The sequence below is a fragment of the Rhinoraja longicauda genome, chromosome 15 (genome assembly GCF_053455715.1).
Source record: "Rhinoraja longicauda isolate Sanriku21f chromosome 15, sRhiLon1.1, whole genome shotgun sequence".
NCBI lineage: Eukaryota > Metazoa > Chordata > Chondrichthyes > Rajiformes > Arhynchobatidae > Rhinoraja > Rhinoraja longicauda.
Window position 1 is genome coordinate 47,814,155 of NC_135967.1, and position 25,415 is coordinate 47,839,569.

The following is a 25,415-nucleotide window of genomic DNA, read 5'->3' on the forward strand; positions in this document are numbered from 1 at the left end:
GAAAACATTGCTGGGGTTGGTGGTGGAGGCAGATATGATAGTCGCATTGAAGAAACATTTGGATAGGCACATGGATATGCAAGCAATGGAGAGATCTGGATTACATGTTGGCAGATAGTCTCAGCATCATGTTGGGCATAAACATTGTGGGCCTGTTCTTGTACTTTCACTTTCTCACCACTAACTTCTCACTTTTTCATTCAGAGGGTGGTGGGTTTATGGAACAAGCTGCCAGAGGAGGTAGTTGAGGCAGGTGCTATAGCAGCTCTTATTAGAGTTAATAGGTCCTTCAGCCCAACTTTCTCATGCCAACCAAGACACCATCTATGCTAGCCTCATTTTCCCTTGTTCCATATACTGTACACATCACCCTCTGAGTGAAACCATTGCTCAGGTTCCTTTGATTCTTTCCCATCTCACAAACCTATGTCCTCTGGTTCTTGAATCCCCAACCCTGGAGAAAAAGATTTGATGCATTTACCCCATCTATTCCCCTCATTATCTTATACATCTCTATAAGATCGCCCCTCAGCCTCCTGCGTTCCAAGGCATAAAGTTCAATCCTGCCCAACCTCTCCCTATAGATAGACACAAAATGGTGGAGTAACTCAGTGGATCAGGCAGCATTTCTGGAGAAAAGGAAAAGGTGACGTTTCAAGTCTTATTCTCCCTATATTGTGTGCAATTTTGGTCTCCTAATTTGAGGAAGGACATTATTGCAATTGAGGAAGTGCAGCGTGGTTCACCAGGTTAATTGCCGGGATGGCGGGACTGGACTTGTAATCTTTGGAATTTAGGACGAGAAGGGATTTTATTGAACATAAAATTCTTAAATGATTGGATAGGCTAGATTCCGCTGAAGTTATATCTGGCAATTCGTATCAATCGCAGACTGTGTAAGATATGGAATTTTACCTAGCAAATCAATAACCGGTCGATGACAAGAGATATGCCAACATGTTTATTGCGCCTTCAAAATAAAGATGACTAACTATTCAAACGTCGAGAAGGTCTCCGTTATTGATAGCTCGAGTTATAAGCTTATCGTTCACCCGGTCTATGCAAGTGGCAGCTTGGGAGCTAATTGATAGACGAGAAGCTGGCCGCTACATCGCGTACAAAACCTTCTTAAGCTGAAGCGATCAGCTTGAATCTACTCCTTGGAAAGTTCAGAGAACTTACCTCGAGACAAAGTGTGAGATCTTATCTGAACTGGAGTGATTCATCGTGAAATCTGCCTAAGCTGGAACGATTTATTGGAATTTACTCTTTCGAAAGTTCAGAAAGCTTGTCTTCACAAGAGACGAAGGCTACGAAAGTTTACTGACCAGGGCGAGATTTATTGCCAAAATCTTTCATACTGCTGTATTGTATAAGCAGTTCGCGGAAGCTGAAGCCTTATATCTGTCTCTTAGAGTTATTTGAAGAGAATTAGCTCTTGGACAGAGACTGTGGGGAAAAAACAGCAGAAATCGTAGTCTACTTTAAATTGGTATTTCTGTGTGAGATAACAAAAGCTGTTTTCGAATGATCGAGAGCTTGGAATGCGGACAGTGTAGCAACGACCTTGGGAGTCCCTGGTTACCAAGTCTTGTTTAAAAAATACGAAGCGATAAGGAGAAAATAAAGCACATCTAGGTTTCGTTAACAAGCTCAGAATGTCTGAAATTAAATCTGATGTTCAGTCACAAGACAGGAAGACCTGGAGCAATGGCCTTATTTGAAGAATATCAAGATAACTGAAATAGACTCTGGTATTGACTTACTCATTGGAGCTAATGCTTCCAAGGTATTGGAACCTTGGGAAGTGGTCCACAGCAAAGAGGATGGACCATCCGCCATGAAAACCTTGTTGGGATAGGTTATTTGTGATGTAAATAGAGAGGACCATGACAACAGCATTGGAAAAGGCTTTCCTACAGCGGTTGTTAATCAAATATCTTGTTAATCTGGAGGAACTTTTGGTCAAACAATACAACCATGACTTCAATGAAGAATCCAGCAAGGACAAAGAAGAAATGTCGAGAGAAGAGGTAAAGTTCATGGATATTATGAATCGTTCGGCAAGGATGACAGATGGACATTATTGTTTGGACTTACCTTCCAATCAGGAGAATGCCAGCATGCCGAGCAATCGTTGCATTGCACAGCAGCGTATCCAGAGCTTGAAACGCAAGTTTAATAAGGATGAAAAGTTTTGCAGTGAATACACATCTTTCCTCATGGAAATGATCGATAATGGTTATGCTGAAAGGGTACCAAGGGACCAGTTGAATCGTAATGATGGGAAACTCTGGTACATCCCTCATCACGGGGTGTATCACTCGAAGAAAGGAACCATAAGAGTGGTCTTTGACTGTGCGGCAGTCTTTATGGGGACATCACTTAACTGCCAGCTGCTACAAGGTCCAGACCTAACTAACTTACTCATTGGAGTTCTCATCAGATTCTGACAAGAGCCGGTTGCTTTGATGGCGGATATTAAAGTAATGTTTCATCAGATCAAGGTATCGGAAAAGCATGTTGACTATCTGCGATTTCTGTGGTGGCCTGATGGTGATGTGCAGCAAGATGTTGTGGAATACCAGATGAAGGTACATCTTTTCGGAACCGTGTCATCACCAAGTTGTGCAAACTTTGCATTGAGAAAAACTGCTGAGGACAACGGAGCACACTTATCGGAAGAGGTGGTAGACACGGTGAAGAGCAACTTCTATGTGGATGACCGTTTGAAGTCCATGCCTTCGGAACTAGAAGCAGTCTGGATGGTAAAAGACCTGACTGACATCTGCCAAATGAGAGGATTTACGCTATGGAAGTGGATCAGTAATAGCCGTGCTGTACTAGCATCCATTCCTCAAGCAAGTAGGGCTAAAGAGATCAAGGAGTTGGACTTGGATCAGGACAATCTGCCGATGGAGAGAGCACGAGGATTGTGCTGGTGCGTGGAAACCGATGGGTTCAAGTTCAAAATTGCTGTACAGGAACGACCATACAACAGACATGGTATCCTGTCAGTAGTTGGCACTATTTACGATCCTTTAGGATTTCTAGCACCATTTACTCTGCCTGCTAAGTTGATTATGCAGGAACTCTGCAAGGAGAAGCTTGGTTGGGATTTCGATATACCCCAAACTTTCCATCAGAAGTGGACAGGATTGCTGACGGATCTTGATAAGATTGCGGAGTTTGACCGGTGCATGAAGCCTACCAACTTTGGTCAAATCAGAAATGTACAGCTACACCACTTCTCAGACACAAGTGAAAGTGGTTAGGGCACTGTTTCATATCTGAGACTGGAAAATCACAGTAAGAAGGTGCATGTTGCATTTGTAATGGGTAAGGCCAGAGTGGCACCATTAAAACAGATGACATTTCCCAGAAAGGTGCTTACAGCTGCAGTCTTAGCTGTTAAAGTTAATGTAATGCTGCAAAAAGAATTACAGCTCCAGCTGGACAAATCCGTTTTCTGGACCGATAGCACAACCGTGCTTATATACATCAACAACTAAACCAAATGCTTTCAGATGTTTTTAGCTAACAGAATCGCTTTTGTGAGTGATGTTACTGACACATTGCAATGGAGATATGTTAGTACAAAGGAAAATCCAGCAGATGAAGCCGGAGGACTAACGGTAGACCGCTTCTTAAACTGGAAAAGAAGGAGACTGAAAACTCCTGGCTGATGGGCAGAATAATGGAGACCATACCGGATGCACGTGAGGACGTGCGCACCATTCGGCTGCAGACTAAGAGCATTGCAAAGAAGAGTGGGAATCCAGAGGATTGGGAATCTTTTAAAGAGCAACAGAAGATAACTAAAAAGGCAATACGGGGTGAAAAGATGAGGTACGAGGGTAAGTTAGCCAATAATATAAAGGAGGATAGTAAAAGCTTTTTTAGGTATGTGAAGAGGAAAAAAATAGTCAAGTCAAATGTGGGTCCCTTGAAGTCAGAAGCAGGGGAATTTATTATGGGGACAAGGAAATGGCAGACGAGTTGAACCGGTACTTTGGATCTGTCTTCACTAAGGAAGCTACAAACAATCTCCCAGATGTTCTAGTGGCCAGAGATCCTAGGGTGACGGAGGAACTGAAGGAGATTCACATTAGGCAGGAAATGATGTTGGGTAGACTGATGGGACTGAAGGCTGATAAATCCCCAGGGCCTGATGGTCTGCATCCCAGGGTACTTAAGGAGGTGGCTCTAGAAATTGTGGATCCATTGGTAATCATTTTCCAATGTTCTATAGATTCAGGATCAGTTCCTGTGGATTGGAGGGTTCCTGTGGATTGGATGGGTTATCCCACTTTTCAAGAAAGGAGGGAGAGAGAAAACGGGAAATTATAGACCAGTTAGTCTGACATCAGTGGTGGGGAAGCTGCTGGAGTCAATTATAATAGACGAAATTGCGGAGCATTTGGATAGCAGTAACAGGATCGTTCTGAGTCAGCATGCATTTATGAAGGGAAAATCATGCTTGACTAATCTTCTGGAATTACTTGAGGATGTAACTAGGAAAATTGACAGGGGAGAGCCGGTGGATGTGGTGTACCTTGACTTTCAGAAAGCCTTCGACAAGATTCCACATAGGAGATTAGTGGGCAAAATTAGAGCACATGGTATTGGGGGTAGGGTACTGACTTGGATAGCAAATTGGTTGACAGACAGAAAGCAAAGAGTGGGGATAAATGGGTCCCTTTCAGAATGGCAGGCAGTAACTAGTGGGGTACCGCAAGGCTCGGTGCTGGGACCGCAGCTATTTACAATATACATTAATGACTTGGATGAAGGGATTAAAAGTACCATTAGCAAATTTGCAGATGATAAAAAGCTGGGTGGTAGTGTGAGCTGTGAGGAAGATAATATGAGGTTGCAGGGTGACTTGGACAGGTTGTGTGAGTGGGCGGATGCACGGCAGATGCAGTTTGATGTGGATAAGTGTGAGGTTATCCACTTTGGTGGTAAGAATAAGAAGGCAGATTATTATCTGAATGGTGTCAAGTTAGGAAAAGGGGACGTACAACGAGATCTGGGTGTCCTAGTGCATCAGTCACTGAAAGGAAGCATGCAGGTACAGCAAGCAGTGAAGAAAGCCAATGGAATGTTGGCCTTCATAACAAGAGGAGTTGAGTATAGGAGCAAAGAGGTCCTTCTGCAGTTGTATAGGGCCCTCATGAGACCGCACCTGGAGTACTGTGCAGTTTTGGTCTCCAGGACTGTCATATGTTGAAAGACTGGAGCAGCTAGGCTTGTATACACTGGAATTTAGAAGGATGAGAGGGGATCTTATTGAAACATATATGATTATTAAGGGGTTGGACACGTTAGAGGCAGGAAACATGTTCCCAATGTTGGGGGAGTCCAGAACAAGGGGCCACAGTTTAAGAATAAGGGGTAAGCCATTTAGATCTGAGATGAGGAAAAACTTTTTCAGTCAGAGAGTTGTGAATCTGTGGAATTCTCTGCCTCAGAAGGCAGTGGAGACCAATTCTCTGAATGCATTCAAGAGAGAGCTAGATAGAGCTCTTAAGGATAGCGGAGTCAGGGGGTATGGGAAGAAGGCAGGAACGGGGTACTGATTGTGGATGATCAGTCATGATGACATTAAATGGCGGTGCTGGCTCGAAGGGCCGAAAGGCCTCCTCCTGCACCTATTGTCTATTGATGATTTTGTTGATTGAATAAATACTGTAATAGGTTAGATGCCAATGTATAGTGCATGCCTTTGATTATATATGGAGTTTTTTCTTCGGCTCCTCCTTTTTTTTGTATTAGTAATTGCTGTGCTAAACAGTTATAACAATTAGGGCCGGTGTGTAGGAGCCATTTAGCGTTTATTAGTTATTTTTGCACATTATTATTATTACTTTGTATCCTGCTGTAGTTTAGACACTATAGAGTTAATGCGATGCTTACGTAGGGGCTGGATGGAGCTAGAGTAGGGGCAGTTGGGTACGTTCTGTGAGTGTGTGTGAGCCGAGAGGGTGCTGACAGAGGTTCAGCCAAAGGCTCCGCCAAAAGATTCATTAGCCAAGATGTAATCAGTTGTAGATCTTATTGACAAGAAGATTAATACAGATTCCGCCGAAGTTATATCTGACAATTCGTAATCATCGCAGACTGTGGTAAGATATGGAATTTTACCTAGCAAATCATAACCAGTCGATGACAAAAGATATGCCAATATGTTTATTGCGCCTTCAAAATAAAGATGACTAACTATTCAAACGTCGAGAAGGTCTCTGTTATTGATTAGCTCGAGTTATAAGCTTATCGTTCACCCCGGTCTATGCAAGTGGCAGCTTGGGAGCTAATTGATAGACGAGAAGCTGACCGCTACAGTCTGTTATAACAGTTTTCTGTATATCGGGTGATCTGTGGATTACCCTAGTGAGATTACCTCAGCATCAACCAGCTTTGATAGGCCCAACTGACTTCCAATGTAGAAATCAATCCCCTTCCAGGCTCCCTCCAGGGTCAGTCCTCGGATCAGAAGTACGGTCAGAACCATGAGCGGGAATGTTGCAGTGAAATAAACCACCTGGTCAGGGAGAGCGATTGTTAGATTGTTCTGTGTTGTTGTACAGCTACACCACTGAATTCAATTAAAAGGCAAACAGGAGGAACTATAATCAAAGCAGAGGATGAAGCATGAGGAAGTGGATGAGAACTAACAACATGGAATGTACGTTTAACGCTGAGTGAACTAAATTTAAACGGCATTTAGTTTGATTTAAACCAGCATTTGCAGTTCTAAGGTGAGATAATTTAGTGATACATCATGGAAACAGGCTCTTTAGCCCACCGAGTCCATGCTGACTATCAATCATCCGCTCACACTAGTTCTGTGTTATCTCACTTACTCATCCACTCTCTACACACGGGGCAACTTACTGAGGGCCAATCAATCTACAAACACGCACATCTTAGGGATGTCGGAGGAAACAGGAGCACATGGAGGAAACCTACGCAGTCACAGGGAGAACGTGCAAACTCCACACAACAGCACCCGAGTTCAGGATCGACCCCGGGTTGTTAGCGCTGTGAAGCAGCAGTTCTACCAACTGCACCACTCTACAACCACCGACTGGACAATCATACTCTTTACCATGAATGCAATCAAGCAGCGGATAAATAATGGAAAACAGATCACAATAGATGTGACATGAAATGTTGTTGTTGGGTTTCTATGTCATTCTTACTATTCAGTTGAATCACATTTCCCTTAAAGGAGACCACCAGGTTACTGGGCCAGCCCTCATCTGTCCAACCACTGGGCCAGTGCTGATCAGCCTTCCAGCTGTATATTCACCCACAGTCCTGGAGCAGTGACTGAAGCCCTGAGACTGGGGGCCGGTTCCAGCAGTTTGGGGATTCGCTGCCATTCCTTCACCCAGGGACAATATTCAGATGCCCCGCTCCCCTTGCACAGATCCAGTGGTAACACCACTGCGGGGTAAACCGGGCCATCTGATCAATGAGATTTCCTTGTGTAGAAACCCATATTTTATAACCAGAGTTTGACCCATTTATTTTACCTTTCTGAAATTATTTTACCTTTCCTGAAGATTTGATTCCTTTAGACAGGGAGGCCCCAACTATCAGCCAGGCCAGAAGCAGACAGAGAGCCACGTGCCAGACAATCTCCCCCATCTCATCCATCGACCTTGACCGGCGTAAAACCTCCTTACTGAATATGATGAAAAGAAAATATTACATCTCATGAATTAGTTCAGTACACACCATCATTATGAGATACAAACCATGAGGCATTCAACCAATCATTTGGATGTGTTAAAAATCAATTTTAGCATGTATCAAAGGTAAAACACATAAAACTTTGCCAAGAAAGCAATTAACTTCCAGCACAGGAGAACCGAGACAGCATAGTGGCACAGCAGTAGAGATGCTGCCTTACAGTGCCAGAGGCCTGGGTTCGATCCTGACCATGTTTACAAGAATGATCCCGGGAATGAGTAGGTTAACCTACAGTATGATGAGGATTTGTCAGTACTGGGCCTGTACTCGCTGGAGTTTAGAAGAATGAGGGGGGACTTCATTGAAACATACAGAATAGTGAAAGGCTTGGATATAGTCGATGTGGAGAGGATGTTTCCACTAGTGGGAGAATCGAGGAATCGAGGCCATAGCCTCAGAATTAAAGGAAGTTCTTTTAGGAAGGAGATGAGGCGGAATTTCTTCAGAGGGTGGTGAATTTGTGGAATTCTTTGCCACAGAAGTGTGGAGACCGTCAGTGGATATTTTTAAGGCAGAGATAGATAGATTCTTGATTAGTCCAGGTGTCCGAGATTATGGGTAGAAGGCAGGTGAATGGGGTTAGGAGGGAGAGATAGATCAGCCATGATTGAATGGTGGAGTAGACTAGATGGGCTGAATGGCCTAATTCTACTCCTAAACATGGCCTTATGGGCGCTGTCTGTATACATTTTGTACGTTCTCTCTGTGACTGTGTTTCCTCTGGGTGCTCTGGTTTCCTTCCACATTTCATAAAAGATTAATTGGCTTCTGTAAATTACCTTTAGTGTGTAGGATGCAAAACTAGGATAACATAGAACTAGTGTATGGGTGATTGTTGGTTGGTGGCACTCAGTGTGCTAAATGACCTCTTTCCTCTTATCTTTAAACTAAACTAGGCAAAAAGATGCAAGAAACATAAAAACAGAGTCGTATAACATGGAAACAGGCCCTTCGGCCCAACTCATCTATGCTGACCACATTGATCATCTGAGCTGGTTCCATTTGCCTTGGTTTGGCCCATATCCCTCTAAACCTTGTTGCTAGAAATAACATGGTCTGAAATCTAAGACCATTTCAGAAGTCAGCAAGAAGGGCCAAGGAATTGAGAAGGAAGGAGGTGATAGAATATTAGAACAAACTGACAAGAAACATAAAAATGCCCTGAAAAAACCCATAGATATGGAAAAGGGAATTAGCAAAACCTAATCTTGATCGCTTATAGACCAAGAAAGGAAAAATGATAACACTTATATTTTGCAAGAATGTTTTAGAAAACTCCCACTCTGGTGATCCAGAGTGAGTATGAGACTCAAAGACTGAGGAACAAAGAAAACATATTCAAAGTTAATAAAATGCCGGGATTTGGTCATTTCATTTCGGATTCTGAAGCAGATAACAAGTAGTGGATCAAGTGGTTGTACTGGATAGGTTGTCAACCCTTTGATAGATGCTTTGACAAAGTCGCTTGGACTTGAAATGTTATCATCATTTCTCTTCCCACCGATACTGCTCGACCCTTTTTCTCTTATGGATTTCTGGAACTGCAGCTTTCTAGAGTTGTATTCATGTTGTTAAAATATAGTACATGACATTGCAGGCAATGTACTGACATGGACTAAGGATTGATTAATGGGCAGAGCAGTAAAAATGATCATTTTTAGGTTGAGACACAGTGATCAGTTAGGTACCACAGGACTCAGTGCTGTGGCCCCAGCTTTCTCAATCTTAATCATTGAGTTAGAAAGGGGATCAAGTGTAATATATATAGGTTAATCAATGATATATGGCACAGTGATAATGTAAGGAAGATTCAAGGAAGCATCAGAGATTTGCAAACAGGTTTAGTGAAAATAACAAAGCAGTTAAAATATGGAAAAATGTGAAGTCACCCACTTTGGAACAAAAGTAAAAAGATGGGTTAAATTTTAGGAAAGCAGAATGTGTTGGGCTTCAGATGGACCTCAGGGTTCTTGTATATGGATTAGAGAAAGAAGGTTTAGCAAGTAAATGTGAAGTCAAGTCATGAAGTCATACAGCACAGAAACATGCCCTTTGGCCCAACTTGCCCATGCTGAACTAAGATGTCCCATCTATGCTAGTCTTACCTGCCCACATTTGGACCATATCTCTCTAAACCTTTCCTATCCATGTACCTGTCCAAATGTCATTTGAATGTTGTTGTAGCACTCGCCTCAGCTACCTCTTCTGGCAGCTTGTTCCATATACCAACCACCTAAGATGGCACCCAACCAAAGCGACTCTTTGTGTGCTAGTTACAGAAGTGGATCTGCAATCACGCACTATAACCGCTCCCCTCTTTTAAACCTCTACTCCTATGGCAATATTTCTTACTTTAACTATGCTCTTCTCAATCTCCTTTCAGATCTGTCCATTCTCCGACTCCTGGTACCCGAAGACCTACCGCATTGCTACCTCATTGGAGACCCTCGGACTTTCTTTTCAGGCTTTATCTTGCACTAAACATTATTCACATTATTCCCTTTATCATGTAGCTGTACACTGTGAATGGCTTGATTGTAATCATGTATTGTCTTTCCATTGACTGGTTAGCACGCAACAAAAGCTTTTCACTGCACCTCGGTAAACGTGACAATAAATAAAACAAAAACGAAAAAAAGAAACTGTGAAAAAACTGTCCCTCAGGTTCCCATTACATTTTTCCCCTTTCACCTTAAACCTATGTCCCCTCGTTCTTGATTACCCTACTTTGGGGAAAAGACTCATCCTAGCTATTGCCCTCATGATTTTATACACTTCTGTAAAACTACCCCTCAGCCTCCAAGGAATAAAGCCCTAACCTGCCCAACCTCTCCCTGTAGCTTAAACCCTCAAGTCCTGACAAAATCCTCGTAAATCTTTGTTGTATTTGTTCCAGGCTAACAATGTTCTTCCGATTGCAGGGTGAGGTGACCAAAACTGAACATAATACTACAAATGCAGTCCTGTACAACTATAACATAATGGCCCAACTTCTAACATCAATACCGTGACTGATGAAGGCCAGCATGCCACAGGGAATGGTTGGGCAGGTAAGGACTTTATTCCTTGGAGTGCATGAGGCTATGGGGTAATCTTATAGAGGTGTAAAACATCATGAGGGGAATTGATAGGGTGAAAGCACAGAGTGTTTTACCATGATAGGGGAATCGAGAATCAGAGTACACCGGTTCAACGTGAGAGGATAAATATTTGATATGAACTTGAAGGACAACCTTTTCACTCAGAGGGGAGCGGGTATATGGAATGAGCTGCCAGAGGAAGTTGTTGAGGCAGGTACTATAACAGTATTTAAAAGACACTTGGACAGGTGCATGGACAGGATGGATTTAGAGGGATATGGGCCAAATGCAGGCAAATGGGACTGGCTTAGATGTTGGGTGGATGGGCTGTCTGATTATGGCTCCAAGTCAAACTCTTATAATCACTCATCAAACCAGACTTTCACTTGACGATCCTCCCCAGAGGAAGCAGCAGGCTGTATGGTGCAGGTGAACGATGCCACTTTCTCCAACAAGTTACTTACTCCCAGTATTGCTCAGTGGGGCTTTGGTGAGGAACATAGATTTCCGATCCATTGGAACAAGTTTTGTTGTTTGCCTGCAGCCAAGTTGTATTAACGACTTCTAAATATCCGCCATCCAGAGTGAGGTTGCAGAGTGATTCTGGAAAACGTGGGGTGGCATTTACTAGATCATTTCTTTTGAAACAAAGATACATTTCCAGTCAAATAATCAAGGTCATTGTTGTTCTCTGAATCAGACTGACCCCTTAAATCAGCTGAGTGAGGGTTCAGAGGAGTCAGACATAACTGAATTGTCTGCCCTGGTTATCACTCGGTCAATGATGGTAGATTTTCAATCATACTATAGGGCCCTTGCACGGCAGGCGAGGCCATGACCCCTGACCCGTACTGTTGCCACGTAACGCCTTCTGGAGGACAAGCGGTGTACTGAAGGCAAGCACTTACTATGGCTGCCAGTACAGCGGGACCATCACTGGTCCTTGCAGCCGTTGACTTGTCACAGTTTTTTTGCCAGAATTCTGCCAGAGACTCTCAAGCCAAAATCGCCACTAAACTTGCAATACCTCAGTCCCAACCAAAAATCTTTATGAATGGCACCACATAATTACAGTGCTTAATCACATCAGGCTGTTTAACTTCATCCCAATAAACCTAGTTCAACTGCAAACCTCATGCTACATACCACAACATGCACACACTGCCTGTTGAACCATGTCAATCTCACCACCCCAGTATAATCCACAACACGTCCTCATTCGTGTAGAAGACAAGTTTTTGCAAGGTAGCAGAAACTAATGAAAATGAGAGAGATTTTCCTGCAGGGCCTGACCGCCATGGAGGATACAATGTTGGTCATTGTCAGAGAGACATTAGACAGGGCTGGATGAACATTTGAATTCAAGGCATAAAAGACTATAAATGAAGTACTGTGATTAATATAGCTAGGTTGTTGATGATCGGTAGGGCATGATGGGCCAAAGGGCCTGTTTGGTGCTTTATTCCTCTATGATTCTATGAAATGCTACTTGACTGTTGAGTGTTCTCACTATTCTTTATTTTTTGTTTCCAATCCTGTTTTTCTTCTTTTTCCTTTTGCAAATAAAGGCCAAAACACCGTTTGACATACAGCATTTTAATTTTCTATGTTTTATGCATCAGCACCTTGTAACTCTTTACAATGATATTTAGCAGAATGTTACAATTTTTCTAAATAAATTTGTTTTTGTTTTAATTCTTTGTATCAAAGTAAATAATTAATTTCGTAGCTGAAAATAGACACAATATATCCCTCAATATTTCTCTCCCTGTGAAGCAGACCTTTTTTAATTCCATTTTTCTATTTTGTTTCCACCTTTCTGGAAATAACTTATGGAATATGGTTCTCTCTGCTCTGGTTCTGAGCTCTGGCTCTGAGCTCTGGGATTTTCTCCATAACCCCCAGCAACATATTTCCTACATTTTCCATACCCTTATTCATTGATTGGGTGGACTAATTTGTCCTTGTGTTATTTTGTGCTATTTGTCGTAGCGTACTTTGGGACCTCTTTCTATGGTGAAGATGATATTTAAGTTTAAGATGCTCTTATTGTTGACAGATGATAAGCCAGATACCAGCTGCAGAACTCACAAATCACTGTTCCTTGGGGCTTGTAATAACAAGGAACTGCAGATGCTGGTTTATACCAGGGAAAGACACGTATGCCAGAATAATTCAACAGGTCAGGTAGCATCCCTGAAGAAGGTGAATAGGCCATGTTTCAGGTTGGAACCCTTCTTTAGACTGATCTGAAGAAGGATCCCAGCTCAAAATATCACCTGTTCATGTTATCCCTGCCTGACTTGCTGAGTTACTCCAGCACTTTGGTCTTTCCTTAGGGCTTAATGAAAAAATAGCTTACTTATATTTTACAGTTCCTTTTTCGTGTTTTGGTACACAGGAGACCAATTGCAGTGGCTCAGGTTAGATTTCAAAAGATATTCCTTTAAGGTTATGGATACCAGTGGTGGGGATTTAAATCGGCTCACTTAAATGCTGGAATTGGAAGACAATGGAGACAGGGAGTGTAGCCAGGCTGGATGAAGTTAAAGAGAAAAGGATGGCCAAGGGTTTGGCCTGACAAAGTAATATAACAGAATCACAGAGGGGGAGCAGTGAGAGAGGATGTGCTGAACGCTCGTCGGAGAGAGGAGGAGAACTGCTTCAAAGTATTCATACCTTGAGGAGATTTTGCAGTGGAACGGAGAAAATGTGTAGGAAAGTAGTGCAGATGCTGGTATAAATTGAAGGTGGACAAAATGCTGGAGTAACTCAAAGGGATGTACGTGTGGCGCGTGTATGCCGGAGGCTTGCTTGTCCTCCAGAACGCTTGAGCGACTCCTTGAGTCACACCCTTTGACCTTATGACCTACCGTGCAAGGGCCCTATAATGCTGGTACTCCCAGTAAGCATAAGATTTTTCACAACTTAATGCCAGACAAAAGCCAAAGCTCCTGCAGTATAAGGTCAAACTTGAGGGTTTCCCGATGGTGGGGCCGTGGCTGTGGACAAGGACCGCGGCGGGAAACCTTTATCGAGGCGCCGCGGTCTCGATGCTTCCCGGATCGCCGCGTACAAGCCAGGGTCAGGTGAAGGGCCCAATGGAGCCCGCGGCTGGGGCCCAGGTCCGCACCACAGAAGCGTCGGCAGCAGTGAGGCCTTGGCGACGGCGGTGAAACCTCGTGGGTTGACAGTCGATGAGAGCGTGGAGGACCACTGTGAGGGAGGGGGGAAACAATGAAGGATCCGGAGTGGGGGAACCGCTGTGGTGGGGGGGGGGGGGGGAACAAAAGGGGGAGCCGGCATGCTTCGTAACTTTGTCAGCGCCGCAGTTGGCTGCTATTTGCAAAGAATCTCACTGTGCCTAGTCACATGTGACAAAGTATTCCTATTCCTATATTATAATGGCAGTTGGAATGTTGGTGCATTGGTAAAACGTTTGGTACAAGAATGAATGCCTCAGTCCAATGAAACAGCTCTGGACTAATTCTTGACATTGTGTTAGCAGACTGGGATGGACCTGTTGATGCCAAATGGAATGTTTTCTAAGACATGAGGAAACCACAGGGTTATTCTTAATGCAATTAACGTCCATAAGAAGAAGGGAAGAAATGTTTTGTTGCGATCAGATACTGACCAGGAGCAGGGGTATCATCTCTGGTCGTAAAAGAAGTAAAAGCTAAGTGCAGATTGGTCATGAAAATACTATCTGTGATGAAAAATCTTAAGATTGGATAATACATGTAATAATACAAAAGGGCACAACAGTGGCTGTATGAATTGTGATAGATCGTCTGGACCTCTGTGTCGAATAAACGTGAACAAACATAGAAAATAGGTGCAGGAGTAGGCCATTCGGCCCTTTGAGCCAGCACCTGAATTCAATATGATCATGGCTGATCATCCAAAATCAGTACCCCGTTCCTGCTTTTCCCTAATGTGCCTTGATTTCATTAGCCCCAAGAGCTAAATTTAACTCTCTCTTGAAAACCTCCAGTGAAGTGGTCTCCACTGCTTTCTGTGGCAGAGAATTCCAGATTCACAACTCTCTGGGTGAAAAAGTTTTTCCTCATCTCAGTCCTAAATGGCCTACCCCTGATTATTAAACTGTGACCCCTGGTTCTGGACTCCCCCAACATCGGGAACATTTTTCCTGCATCTAGCCTGTCCATTCCCTTAAGAATTTTATATGTTTCTATAAGATCTCCTCTCATCCTTCTAAATTCCAGTGAATACAAGCCCAGTCGACCCATTCTCTCATCATATGTCAGTCCCGCCATCAAGGGAATTAACCTGGTGAACCTACGCAGCACTCCCTCAATAGCAATAATGTCCTTCCTCAAAACTGCACACAATACTCCAGGTGCAGTCTCACCAGGGCCTTGTACAATTGCAGTAGGACCTCCTTGCTCCGAAACTCAAATCGTCTCGCAATGAAGGCCAACATGCCATTGGCTTTCTTCACTGCCTGCTGTACCTGCATGCTTACTTTCAGTGACTCATGTACAAGCACACCCAGGTCTCGTTACATGTCCCCTTTTCCTAATCTGACACCATTCAGATAATAATCTGTCTTCCTGTTCATGCCACCAAAGTGGATAACCTCACATTTATACACATTATACTGCATCTGCCATGCATCTGCGCACTCACCCAACCTATCCAAGTCACCCTGCAGCCTCATAGCATCCTCCTCACAGCTCACACTGCCACCCAGCTTTGTGCCATCCGTAAACTTGGAGATGTTACATTTAATTTCCTCGTCTAAATCATTAATATATATTGTAAATAACTGGGGTCCCAGCACAGAGCCTTGCTCCCACTGGTCACCGCAATTGAATTTCTATTGATTACAGTGGGGGTTGAATTTTGAAGTCAAGCATCACCCACAGCCCCAGTCTGTGTAACAAGGTCATACATCACCCACAGCCCCAGTCTGATTCAGTCTCCATCTTGTCAATCACTCAGACTGATAGAGTAAAAGTTGAATATTTATTGTACAGACATTACACAAAACGGTACCTCTGGGTGTCCGACTGCAGGTTTCATCCGGACCCCACCAGCTGAAGCAGTCTGACCAGGGCAGGGGGGATTGGAAGGAGGCAAACAGGTAGAACAGGCTGTAGGCGATGATGCAGTTGTAGGAAATCGCAGAAATCGCTGATAGAAAGTTCATAGTGATCCCCACACCTTAAATTAAGAAACAAGCAGTTACGTAGAAACATAGAAAATAGGTGCAGGAGGAGGCCATTCGGCCCTTCGAGCCAGCACCACCATTCATTGTGATCATGGCTTATCATCCACAATCAGTAACCTGTGCCCAACTTCTCCCCATGTCTCTTGATTCCACTAGCCCCTAGTGCTCTATCTAACTCTCTCTTAAATTCATTCAGTGATTTGGCCTCCACTGCCCTCTGTGGCAGCGAATTCCACAAATTCACAACTCTCTGGGTGAAAAAATTCCTTCTCACCTCAGTTTTAAATGGCCTCCCCTTTATTCTAAGACTGTGCCCCCTGGTTCTGGACTCCCAACATTGGGAACATTTTTCCTGTATCTAGCTTATCCAGTCCTTTTATAATTTTATGTCTCTATAAGATTCCCTCTCATCCTTCTAAACTCCAGTGAATACAAGCCTAGTCTTTTCAATCTTTCCTCATATGACAGTCCCACCATCCCAGGGATCAGTCTTGTGAACCTACGCTGCACTGCCTCAATTACAAGGATGTCCTTCCTCAAATTAGGAGACCAAAACTGTACACAATACTCCGGATTTGTTCTTACCAGGGCCCTATACAACTGCAGAAGAACCTCTTTACTCCTATACTGAAATCTTCTCGTTATTAAGTTTGAAGTAATGAAGTTACTTACATAGTAAGTAAACTGACTAATTCTTCCCTATGAGTTCAGTTGGTTGGATGAACAGTCGCCATTTTTTACAAGGAGCCCTTCTTAATTGTAGAAATGTCCCAGATGACCACAACTGCAGGAAATCACACTGCCCGGAGTCACTTTAGCTCAGACATCAAGTACATGCTTACATTTGATGTTAAAATCAAAGTGTCAAAGTGTTGGAGGAACTCAGTGCGTCAGGCAGTATCTGCAGGGAAATGGACAGATGATCTTGGGTCAGGACCTTTCGTCAGACTAAAATCTTCGGTCTGAAGAAAGGTTTTGACCCAAAAACGTCATCTGTCCATTTCCCTCCACAGTTGCTGACTGACCAGCTGTGTACCTTCAGCGTTTGTTCAAGATTCCAGCTTCCACGGTCTCTTGTGTCTACATAGAGCAATGGAGTCATAAAGCACAGAAACAAAGCCTCCAGCCTAATGTCCATGAGGACCAAGATGCCCTGTCTCCACTTGTCCCACCTACCTGCTTATGGCCCACATCCATCTAAACATTTCCATATTTTATACAGATGTCCAATGCGTTACCAATTACTCCCCGTAACTTCCATCCGATCCATTGTTTTCTGGAAGTATCATTAACCAGAGAGTCTACAGAAGATGCAATTCAGTTCATTTTGGTTTGTTGTCATGTGTGCAGTGGTGCAATGGAGAGCTTTTGTTGTGTGCTGGCCAGTCAGCAGAGAGACAATACATGATTACAATCGATCCATTTAAAGTGTGTGGATGCATGATGAGGGAATGATGTTTGGTGCAAGGTGGGGCCAGCAAAGTCCGGTCAAGGATGGTTCGAGGGACATCAAAGAGGTAGATAGTTCATCCAGAGAGTTGTGAATCAGTTGAATTCTCTGCCACAGAAGGCAGTGGTCAATTCACTGGATGTTTTCAAGAGAGAGTTAGATTTAGCTCTTGGGGCTGAAAAAATCAAGGTAGTTGGGGAAAAAGCCAGAATGGGGTACTGATTTTAGATGATCAGCCATGATCATACTGAATGGCGATGCTTGCTCGAAGGGCCAAATGGCCCACTCTTGCACCTATTTTTCTATGCTTCTGTTTCTATGCTTCTATCCATATACCTGTCCAAATGTCTTTTTAGTCATTTGATGTTAACTTTGAGTAGGTGAGCCAAGATTTACACCATAGTTCCAAACTGCCAGAATAACTTTATAGGGATGATGTAAGATTCAGCAAAATAAACTCTGTTGCAATATTCAAGGATAAACCCGCATAAATATTTAAAGGTGTTTTGGAACATTGTAAAAGCGATCAAGACACCCAAAATCAAGAATTCCAATTGAACAGCAATGAATCTCATTACGTATGAGGGGCATTTCAGGGCTCTGGGTCTGTACTGCTTAGAGTTTAGAAGGAATAGAGGGAAACTCATTAAAACCAACTGAATAATTAAAGACCTGGATAGAGTGGATGCGGAGAGGATGTTTCCACTAGTGAGAGAGTCTGGGACCAGAGGCCACAGCCTCAGAATAAAAGGATGTACCTTTAGAATGGAGATGAGGAAGAATTTCTAGCCAGAGGGTGATGAATCTGTGGAATTCATTGCCACAGCAAGGCTGTGGAGTCCAAGTCATTGGTTATTTTTAAAGCAGACTTTTATTGGTTTTTGATTAGTAAAGGCGTCAAAGACTCCGGGGAGAAGGCAGGAGAATGGGGTTGAGAAGGAAAAAAAGATCAGGCATGATCGAATGGCAGAGCAGACTCAATCGGCTGAATTGCTCCTATGTCTTATGATCTTATGAATCTGAAATGAGTTAGGACGAAGAGCCCAAAATTCTATCTCATCAGAGTTTTCACGGGCACAGGTGGAGAATGGTGCAGGTGGTAGTTCTGCTGTTTCACAGCTCCAGTAACCTAGGTTCAGACCTGGTCTCCAATGTGGGCGGTGCGGAGTTTCCCTGTTAACTTGTGACTGCGAGGGTTTCCATGGGTGCTCCATTATTTCCCACATCCCAACCAGTTGGTAGATTGAAAATCACACTAGAAACACTAGACGTTGGAAGTCTAAATTAAAAACAGAAAATGCTCACGTCAGATTAGGCAGCATCTGTAGAAAGAGAAGCAGAGGTATTATTTTGAATCAAATACCCTTCATCAGAACTGGGAAAGACAGTGAAGAAATTCCAAATCGCTTAGAGTTGTCTGGGCCCACTCCAAAGCTGAGACGGCGTTACCGGGGGCCAGCCCAAAGGCACATCAATCGGCAGGACCGGTAACGTACCTGAAGGCTCGTCGGAGCACACCAGAAAGCTCATCGGGATCGGAAACCCACCCGAAGGCTCGTCTGACAACATCACCGGGAGGGAACTGGACACGTTGGGCACTAGGAGTGGATCAGTAGGAGGGTGAACCGGGGTGATGGCTCCGGAGCCATCAAGGTAGGTAGGCAGAAGGCGTTCCCAGGGCACAAAGATGGCCGGAGTAGAAGAGGAGAGGGATGTTGATTTGCGGGAATTGCTCCAGTACATGGAGCGCGTGGGACGACCTGACTTTAGGCTTTAAATAATGGCGATGCCTGCATGTGTTCTATATGCAAAAGCAATTTCACTGCGCAGATACATATGTGACAAATAAAGCATTATTGGACTATTGAACGACAAAAATAGACATCAACTGCTGAAGTACCTCAGCGGGTCAGGCAGCATCTCTGGAGTATGTGATCAGGTGACATTTCAGGTCAGGACCTTTCTTCAGACTGATTGTAATACGGGGGAGAAAGGTGAAAAGAGGTGGGGTGGGACAAAGCCTGTCAAATGATTGGTAGATACAGGAGAGAGGGGTTTGATTAGCAGATGGGTGAACACAGGCAGAGTTGAGAGAAGACAAAAGACTCTAAGATAAGGAGAGAAGGGTGAAGTGTGAAGCCAGAGGGGATATAGGTGGAAGGATACTGAGGGAAGGGGAAATGGATGTGCATCCAGGTAATGCATGGGAAAGAGAGGGGAGAAAAAGACGGGTGAGAGGGGTGGGTTATTATCCAAAATTGGAGAGCACAATGTACGTATTATTGGAAAGAAGTTAGATTTAAATTGAGGAAAGGTTGGGGAGTGTTGGACAGTACAAATGGAAAGGCAGGACAAAGGAATAGAATGCGGTCATGGTTGGCATGAGGATAAATCATTAATGAGGGGTGTAGGAGGGAAATAACTCAACCAAAGGAATGTCAGAGCTGTGAAATGCAACTGCATCAGAATAGCAAGCATGTCAGTTAACTAACAGTTATCCATATCTCTCATGAATTTAGATACTTCATAAGATCACAAGATGACTTTCAGCAGGATGACCCTCGACGCATGTGGCAGGGCATTCAAACAATGGCCAACTACAAGAAAAATAGCCCTGATGCCTGTACAGATGACGATAGCTCCCTCCCAGACACACTAAATTCTTTCTACACACACTTTGAAGCCACCAACAATAAGCCAGCCCTGAAGACCACTCTCCCCCCCAGGCGACCAGGTACTGTCTGTTACAACAAATGATGTGAGGAGAACCCTGCTGAGGGTGAACCCACACAAAGCTGCCGGCCCAGATAACATCCCCAGTCGCGTGCTCAAAGAGTGGCCCACCAGCTGACAGATGTGCTAACGGACATTTTCAACATCTCCCTGACCCGAGCTGTTGTTCCCTCGTGCTTCAAATCTGCTACCATCATCCCAGTACCCAAGAAATCCCCCGTAACATGCCTCAATGACTGCCGCCCCATGGCACTGACTTCGGTCGTTATGAAGTGTTTCCAGCGGCTGGTCAAGGCACACATTAACGCCTCCATCCCAAACACACTGGACCCCCACCAATATGCATACAGGCAGAACCGCTCCACTGAGGATGCAATCACTTCTGCCCACCCATCTAGTCCTGTCTCACATAGAGAATGAAAACACCTATGCACGTCTGCTGTTCATCAACTTTAGCTCAGCGCTTAACACCATCATCCCCCAGACCCTGATAAGTAAGCTTGCTCTCTTGATCTGAGCACCTCAATGTGCAATTGGATTTTGGACTTTCTAAGTAACAGGACACAGATGGTCAGAGTCCAGACTTGGTCATCTCTCAGTGCCACTGTGTACACCGGAGCCCCCCAGGGCTGTGGGCTGAGCCCACTTCTGTTTACACTGCTGACCCACGACTGTGCCGCCATGCACCAGGCCGACCACATCATCAAATACGCGGATGACACCACAGTCGTGGGGCTCATCACCAACGGCGATGAATCCGCCTACAGGGAAGAGGTGAGGCAGCTTGAGATCTGGTGCAGAGGCAACAACCTCTCTCTGAATGTCGACAAGGCGAAGGAGATGAATGTCAACTTCAGAAGGGCTGGAACAACTCACTCCCCCCCTGCAGGTCGACGACAGAACTGTGGAGACAGTGCACAGTTTCAAGTTCCTGGGAGTGCACATCACAGACAATCTCTCCTGGAGTCAGAACACCTCCTCCTCAGTGAAGAAGGCTCAACCATGCCTGTACTTCCAAAGGAGGCTAAAGAGAGTTGATCTGGGTACATCCATTCTCTCCAGGTTCTATAGATGCACCATCGAGTCCATTTTGACTTGACCTGTCTGGCATGGGACCTGTTCAACTGCAGGCAGGAAGGCCCTGCAGAATGTTGTGAAGACAGCCCAGCACATCACTGCGACCAGATTCCCTGCCATCAGTGACATTTACAGAGGAAGGTGCAAAAGTAAAGCCTGCAGCATCATGAGGGACTCCTCTCACCTCTTCCAAGGTCTATTTGACCCGCTGCCTTCCTGGAAGAAGGCTGAGGGGCATTAGCTGCAGAACCACCAGGTTCAGGAACAGCTTTTTCCCTCAGGCTGTTCGTGTACTGAACTGCCCCACCTGACTCAGGGTGGGGGGGGGGGGGTGGGGGGAGGGTGTTAGCACCTCACCTAGCACTCTGCACTTTATAATCTCATTTAATGTGCAATCAATAATTTACCTGCTCTCACTGATGGTTTTAAATTCACCGTTTAGCTGCTTTAATCTCTAGGTTAAATGCTTTACCTTTTACCGTTTACATGCTTTAATCCCCTAATCTATATGTATTGTATTGCACTGTCTAATTGTATTGTACTGTATCGTATTGTACTGCACTGTCATCCCCTGTCTATATGTTTTGCATTTGTATTGCACTATGGTTCCCGCAGGCACTCTGTTTCGTCCCATTCGTTGCATGATCTGTAAGGTGTGGAATGACAAATAAACTTATCTTATCTTAGGTCATCATCAGTCTCGAACGCTACAGAGAAAATAATCCAAGTTTGGGCAACCACAGAACTAACTGAAGGACCCAGGACCAGGGTTAGTGCGAGGTCACTTGCATTTTTCAATTAATTGAATTTACTTGAATCCTCATGTAATGGTGTTCAAGATATAGTTAGTTTAGAGAAAAAGTTATATTTTTTGAAACTCTAATATCTTTAAAGGGCTTTGGAAAGTTTCCAAGTGATTTAGTGCAGGGTGAGAAACATAGAAAATAGGTGGAGGAGGAGGCCATTTGGCCCTTCAAGCCAGCACCGCCATTCATTGTGATCATGGCTGATCAAACACAATCAGTAACCTGTGCCTGCCTGCTCCCCATATCCCTTGATTGCACTAGCCCCTAGAGCTCTATCGAACTCTCTTTTAAATTCATCCAGTGAATTGGCTTCCACTGCCTTCTGTGGCAGAGAATTCCACAAATTCACAACTCTCTGGGTGAAAAAATTAGGGTGGAGCTGTTTCCAGGCGGCAAGACTTCCTGGTCTTGGGTCCATTCCTGGATAATTTTAAAACAAGGAATAGCAGCAAGTTGCACGCTGTGTTTGTCTCGTCATTGCTTGTATCTGTCATTTGAACCAAAACTGGTTCAAACCAGCACGTAACAAGAAAAACAAAGCCGATGCACAAATATTTCGCACATTCATAGACACAGATATCAAATTGATGTCATTGAACAAGCATTCACCTTGTAACATTGGCACGGCTTTCCACACTGCAATGGGTCCACGGCTGGCAAACTGCCCAAAGGCCGATTCCAAGAAAAATACCGGGATCCCAACCAGCACCAGCATTAGTAAGTAGGGAATAAGAAATGCAGCTGAAAAAATAACAACGGCATTTGAGAACAAAATTAGCTGAGACAAATGTGTACCTCTAACATGACCATCTTTTCCCATCACACTGATATTCTTATCAATAACTCCTGATTCTCAACAAATATATACTTTGCTGGTAGATTCAACAATCTTCCTCTCCACCCAACCTTCTGTGTAACCAGCTGCCTACCACTCATCCCCACAACTGAGACATCAATCCTGTGAGAGGAAATCTATTTATCTTCAGTCTCTGTGAACTGAGACCATGCCATGGCCCTAAATAGGTTAACAGAAGTAACATTCCATTAAAATAGTAACATTAATATAGTCCCACACGGTAAGATGGCCCAGAAAGTTAAAGCTCAAGAATCTGAGGCATGCTGGTAAGCTGGATCCAAAGTTGGCTTATTCACAAAATGCTGGAGTAACTTAGCAGGTCAGGCAGCATCTCGGGAGAGAAGGAATGGGTGACGTTTCGGGTCGAGACCCTTCTTCAGACTGATGTCAAGGGGGCGGGACAAAGGAAGGATATAGATGGAGACAAGAAGATAGAGGGAGATCTGGGAAGGAGGAGGGGAAGGGAGGGACAGAGGAACTATCTAAAGTTGGAGAAGTCGATGTTCATACCACTGGGCTGCAAACTGCCCAGGCGAAATATGAGGTGCTGTTCCTCCAATTTCCGGTGGGCCTCACTATGACACTGGAGGAGGCCCATGACAGAAAGGTCAGACTGGGAATGGGAGGAGGAGTTGAAGTGCTCGGCCACCGGGAGATCAGTTTGGTTAATGCGGACCGAGCGCAGGTGTTCAGCGAAGCGATCGCCGAGCCTGCGCTTGGTTTCGCCGATGTAAATAAGTTGACATCTAGAGCAGCGGATGCAATAGATGAGGTTGGAGGAGGTGCAGGTGAACCTTTGTCTCACCTGGAAAGACTGTTTGGGTCCTTGGATAGAGTTGAGGGGGGAGGTAAAGGGACAGGTGTTGCATCTCGTGCGGTTGCAGGGGAAAGTGCCCGGGGTTGGGGTGGTTTGGGTAGGAAAGCACGAGTGGACCAGGGAGTTATGGAGGGAACGGTCTCTGCGGAATGCAGAGAGGGGAGGGGATGGGAAGATATGGCCAGTGGTAGGGTCCCGTTGTAGGTGACGGAAATGTTGGTGGATGATATGTTGGATCCGCTGGCTGGTGGGGTGGAAGGTGAGAACGAGGGGGATTCTGTCCTTGTTGCGAGTGGCGGGAGGGGGAGCAAGAGCGGAGCTGCGGGATGTAGAAGAGACCCTAGTGAGAGCCTCATCTATAATGGAGGAGGGGAAGCCCCGTTTCCTGAAGAACGAGGACATCTCGGAAGCCCTAGTGTGAAACACCTCATCCCGGGCGCAGATGCGGCGTAGACGGAGGAATTGGGAGTAGGGGATAGACTTTTTGCTGGGGACCGGGTGGGAAGAAGTGTAGTCCAGATAGCTGTGCGAGTCAGTGGTATGTATGAACATCGACTTCTCCAACTTTAGATAGTTCCTCTGTCCCTCCCTTCCCCTCCTCCTTCCCAGATCTCCCTCTATCTTCCTGTCTCCACCTATATCCTTCCTTTGTCCCTCCCCCCTGACATCAGTCTGAAGAAGGGTCTCGACCCGAAACGTCACCCATTCCTTCTCTCCCGAGATGCTGCCTGACCTGCTGAGTTACTCCAGCATTTTGTGAATAAATCGATTTGTACCAGCATCTGCAGTTATTTTCTTATCCAAAGTTGGCTTAATGAGAGGGTGGCAGTGGATGGGTGTTTCACTAACTGGAAATCTGTAACAAGTGGTGTACAGCAAAATTAGTGCTGGGATTTTTGATTATAAGATTTAATTAGCTTGTATTATATAATTAAGGTCATAAAGAATAAAAGTAAAATTGGGTCATTCGGTGCATCAAGTCCACTCCGCCATTCATTCATGGTTGATCTATCTCTCCATCCGAACCCCATTCTCCTGCCTTCTCCCCATAACCTCTGACACCTGTACTAATCAAGAATCTTTCTATCTCTGCGTTAAAAATATCCACTGACGGCCTCCACAGCCTTCTGCGGCAAAGTTCCACAGATTCACCACCCTCTGAATAAATAAATTTTTCCTCATCTCCTATCTAAAAGCACGTCCTTTAATTCCGAGGCTATGACATGTAGTCCTAGACTCTCCCACTAGTGGAAACATCCTCTCCACATCCACTCTATTCAAGCCTTTCACTATTCAGTAAGTTGCAATGAGTTCCCCCCTCATTCTTCTAAACTCCAGCGAGTACAGGCCCAGTGTCGACAAACGCTCATCATAGGTTAACCTACTCATTCCTGGGATCATTCTTGTAAACTTCCTCTGGACCCTCTCCAGAGTCAGCACATCCTTCCTCAGATATGGTGCCCAAAATTGCTCACAAAATATTCCAAATGCAGTCTAACCAGCCCCCTATAGAGCCTCAATATTTCATCCCTGTTTTGTATACAAGCCCTCTTCAAATAAATGCTAGCATTGAGTTTGCTTTCTTTACTACCAATTTGACTTGCAGATGATTTTTTGGGGAATCCTGCACCAGCACTC

The 25,415-nt window shown here is 44.5% G+C and overlaps 1 protein-coding gene across 1 annotated transcript in view; it reads right to left on the reverse strand.

The window, feature by feature from the left end:
• The window catches only part of LOC144600448 (sodium- and chloride-dependent neutral and basic amino acid transporter B(0+)-like), a 50,332-nt gene that overhangs the window by 16,009 nt on the left and 8,908 nt on the right, over positions 1–25,415 (reverse strand). Inside the window, exons 3-7 of the mRNA XM_078412057.1 lie at positions 22,714–22,845; positions 15,864–16,031; positions 11,306–11,444; positions 7,561–7,693; positions 6,404–6,544 (exon numbers count right to left, since the gene is read on the reverse strand). Of these exons, the coding sequence (XP_078268183.1) occupies positions 6,404–6,544; positions 7,561–7,693; positions 11,306–11,444; positions 15,864–16,031; positions 22,714–22,845 (713 nt within the window). The remainder of the gene's footprint in view (positions 1–6,403; positions 6,545–7,560; positions 7,694–11,305; positions 11,445–15,863; positions 16,032–22,713; positions 22,846–25,415) is intronic.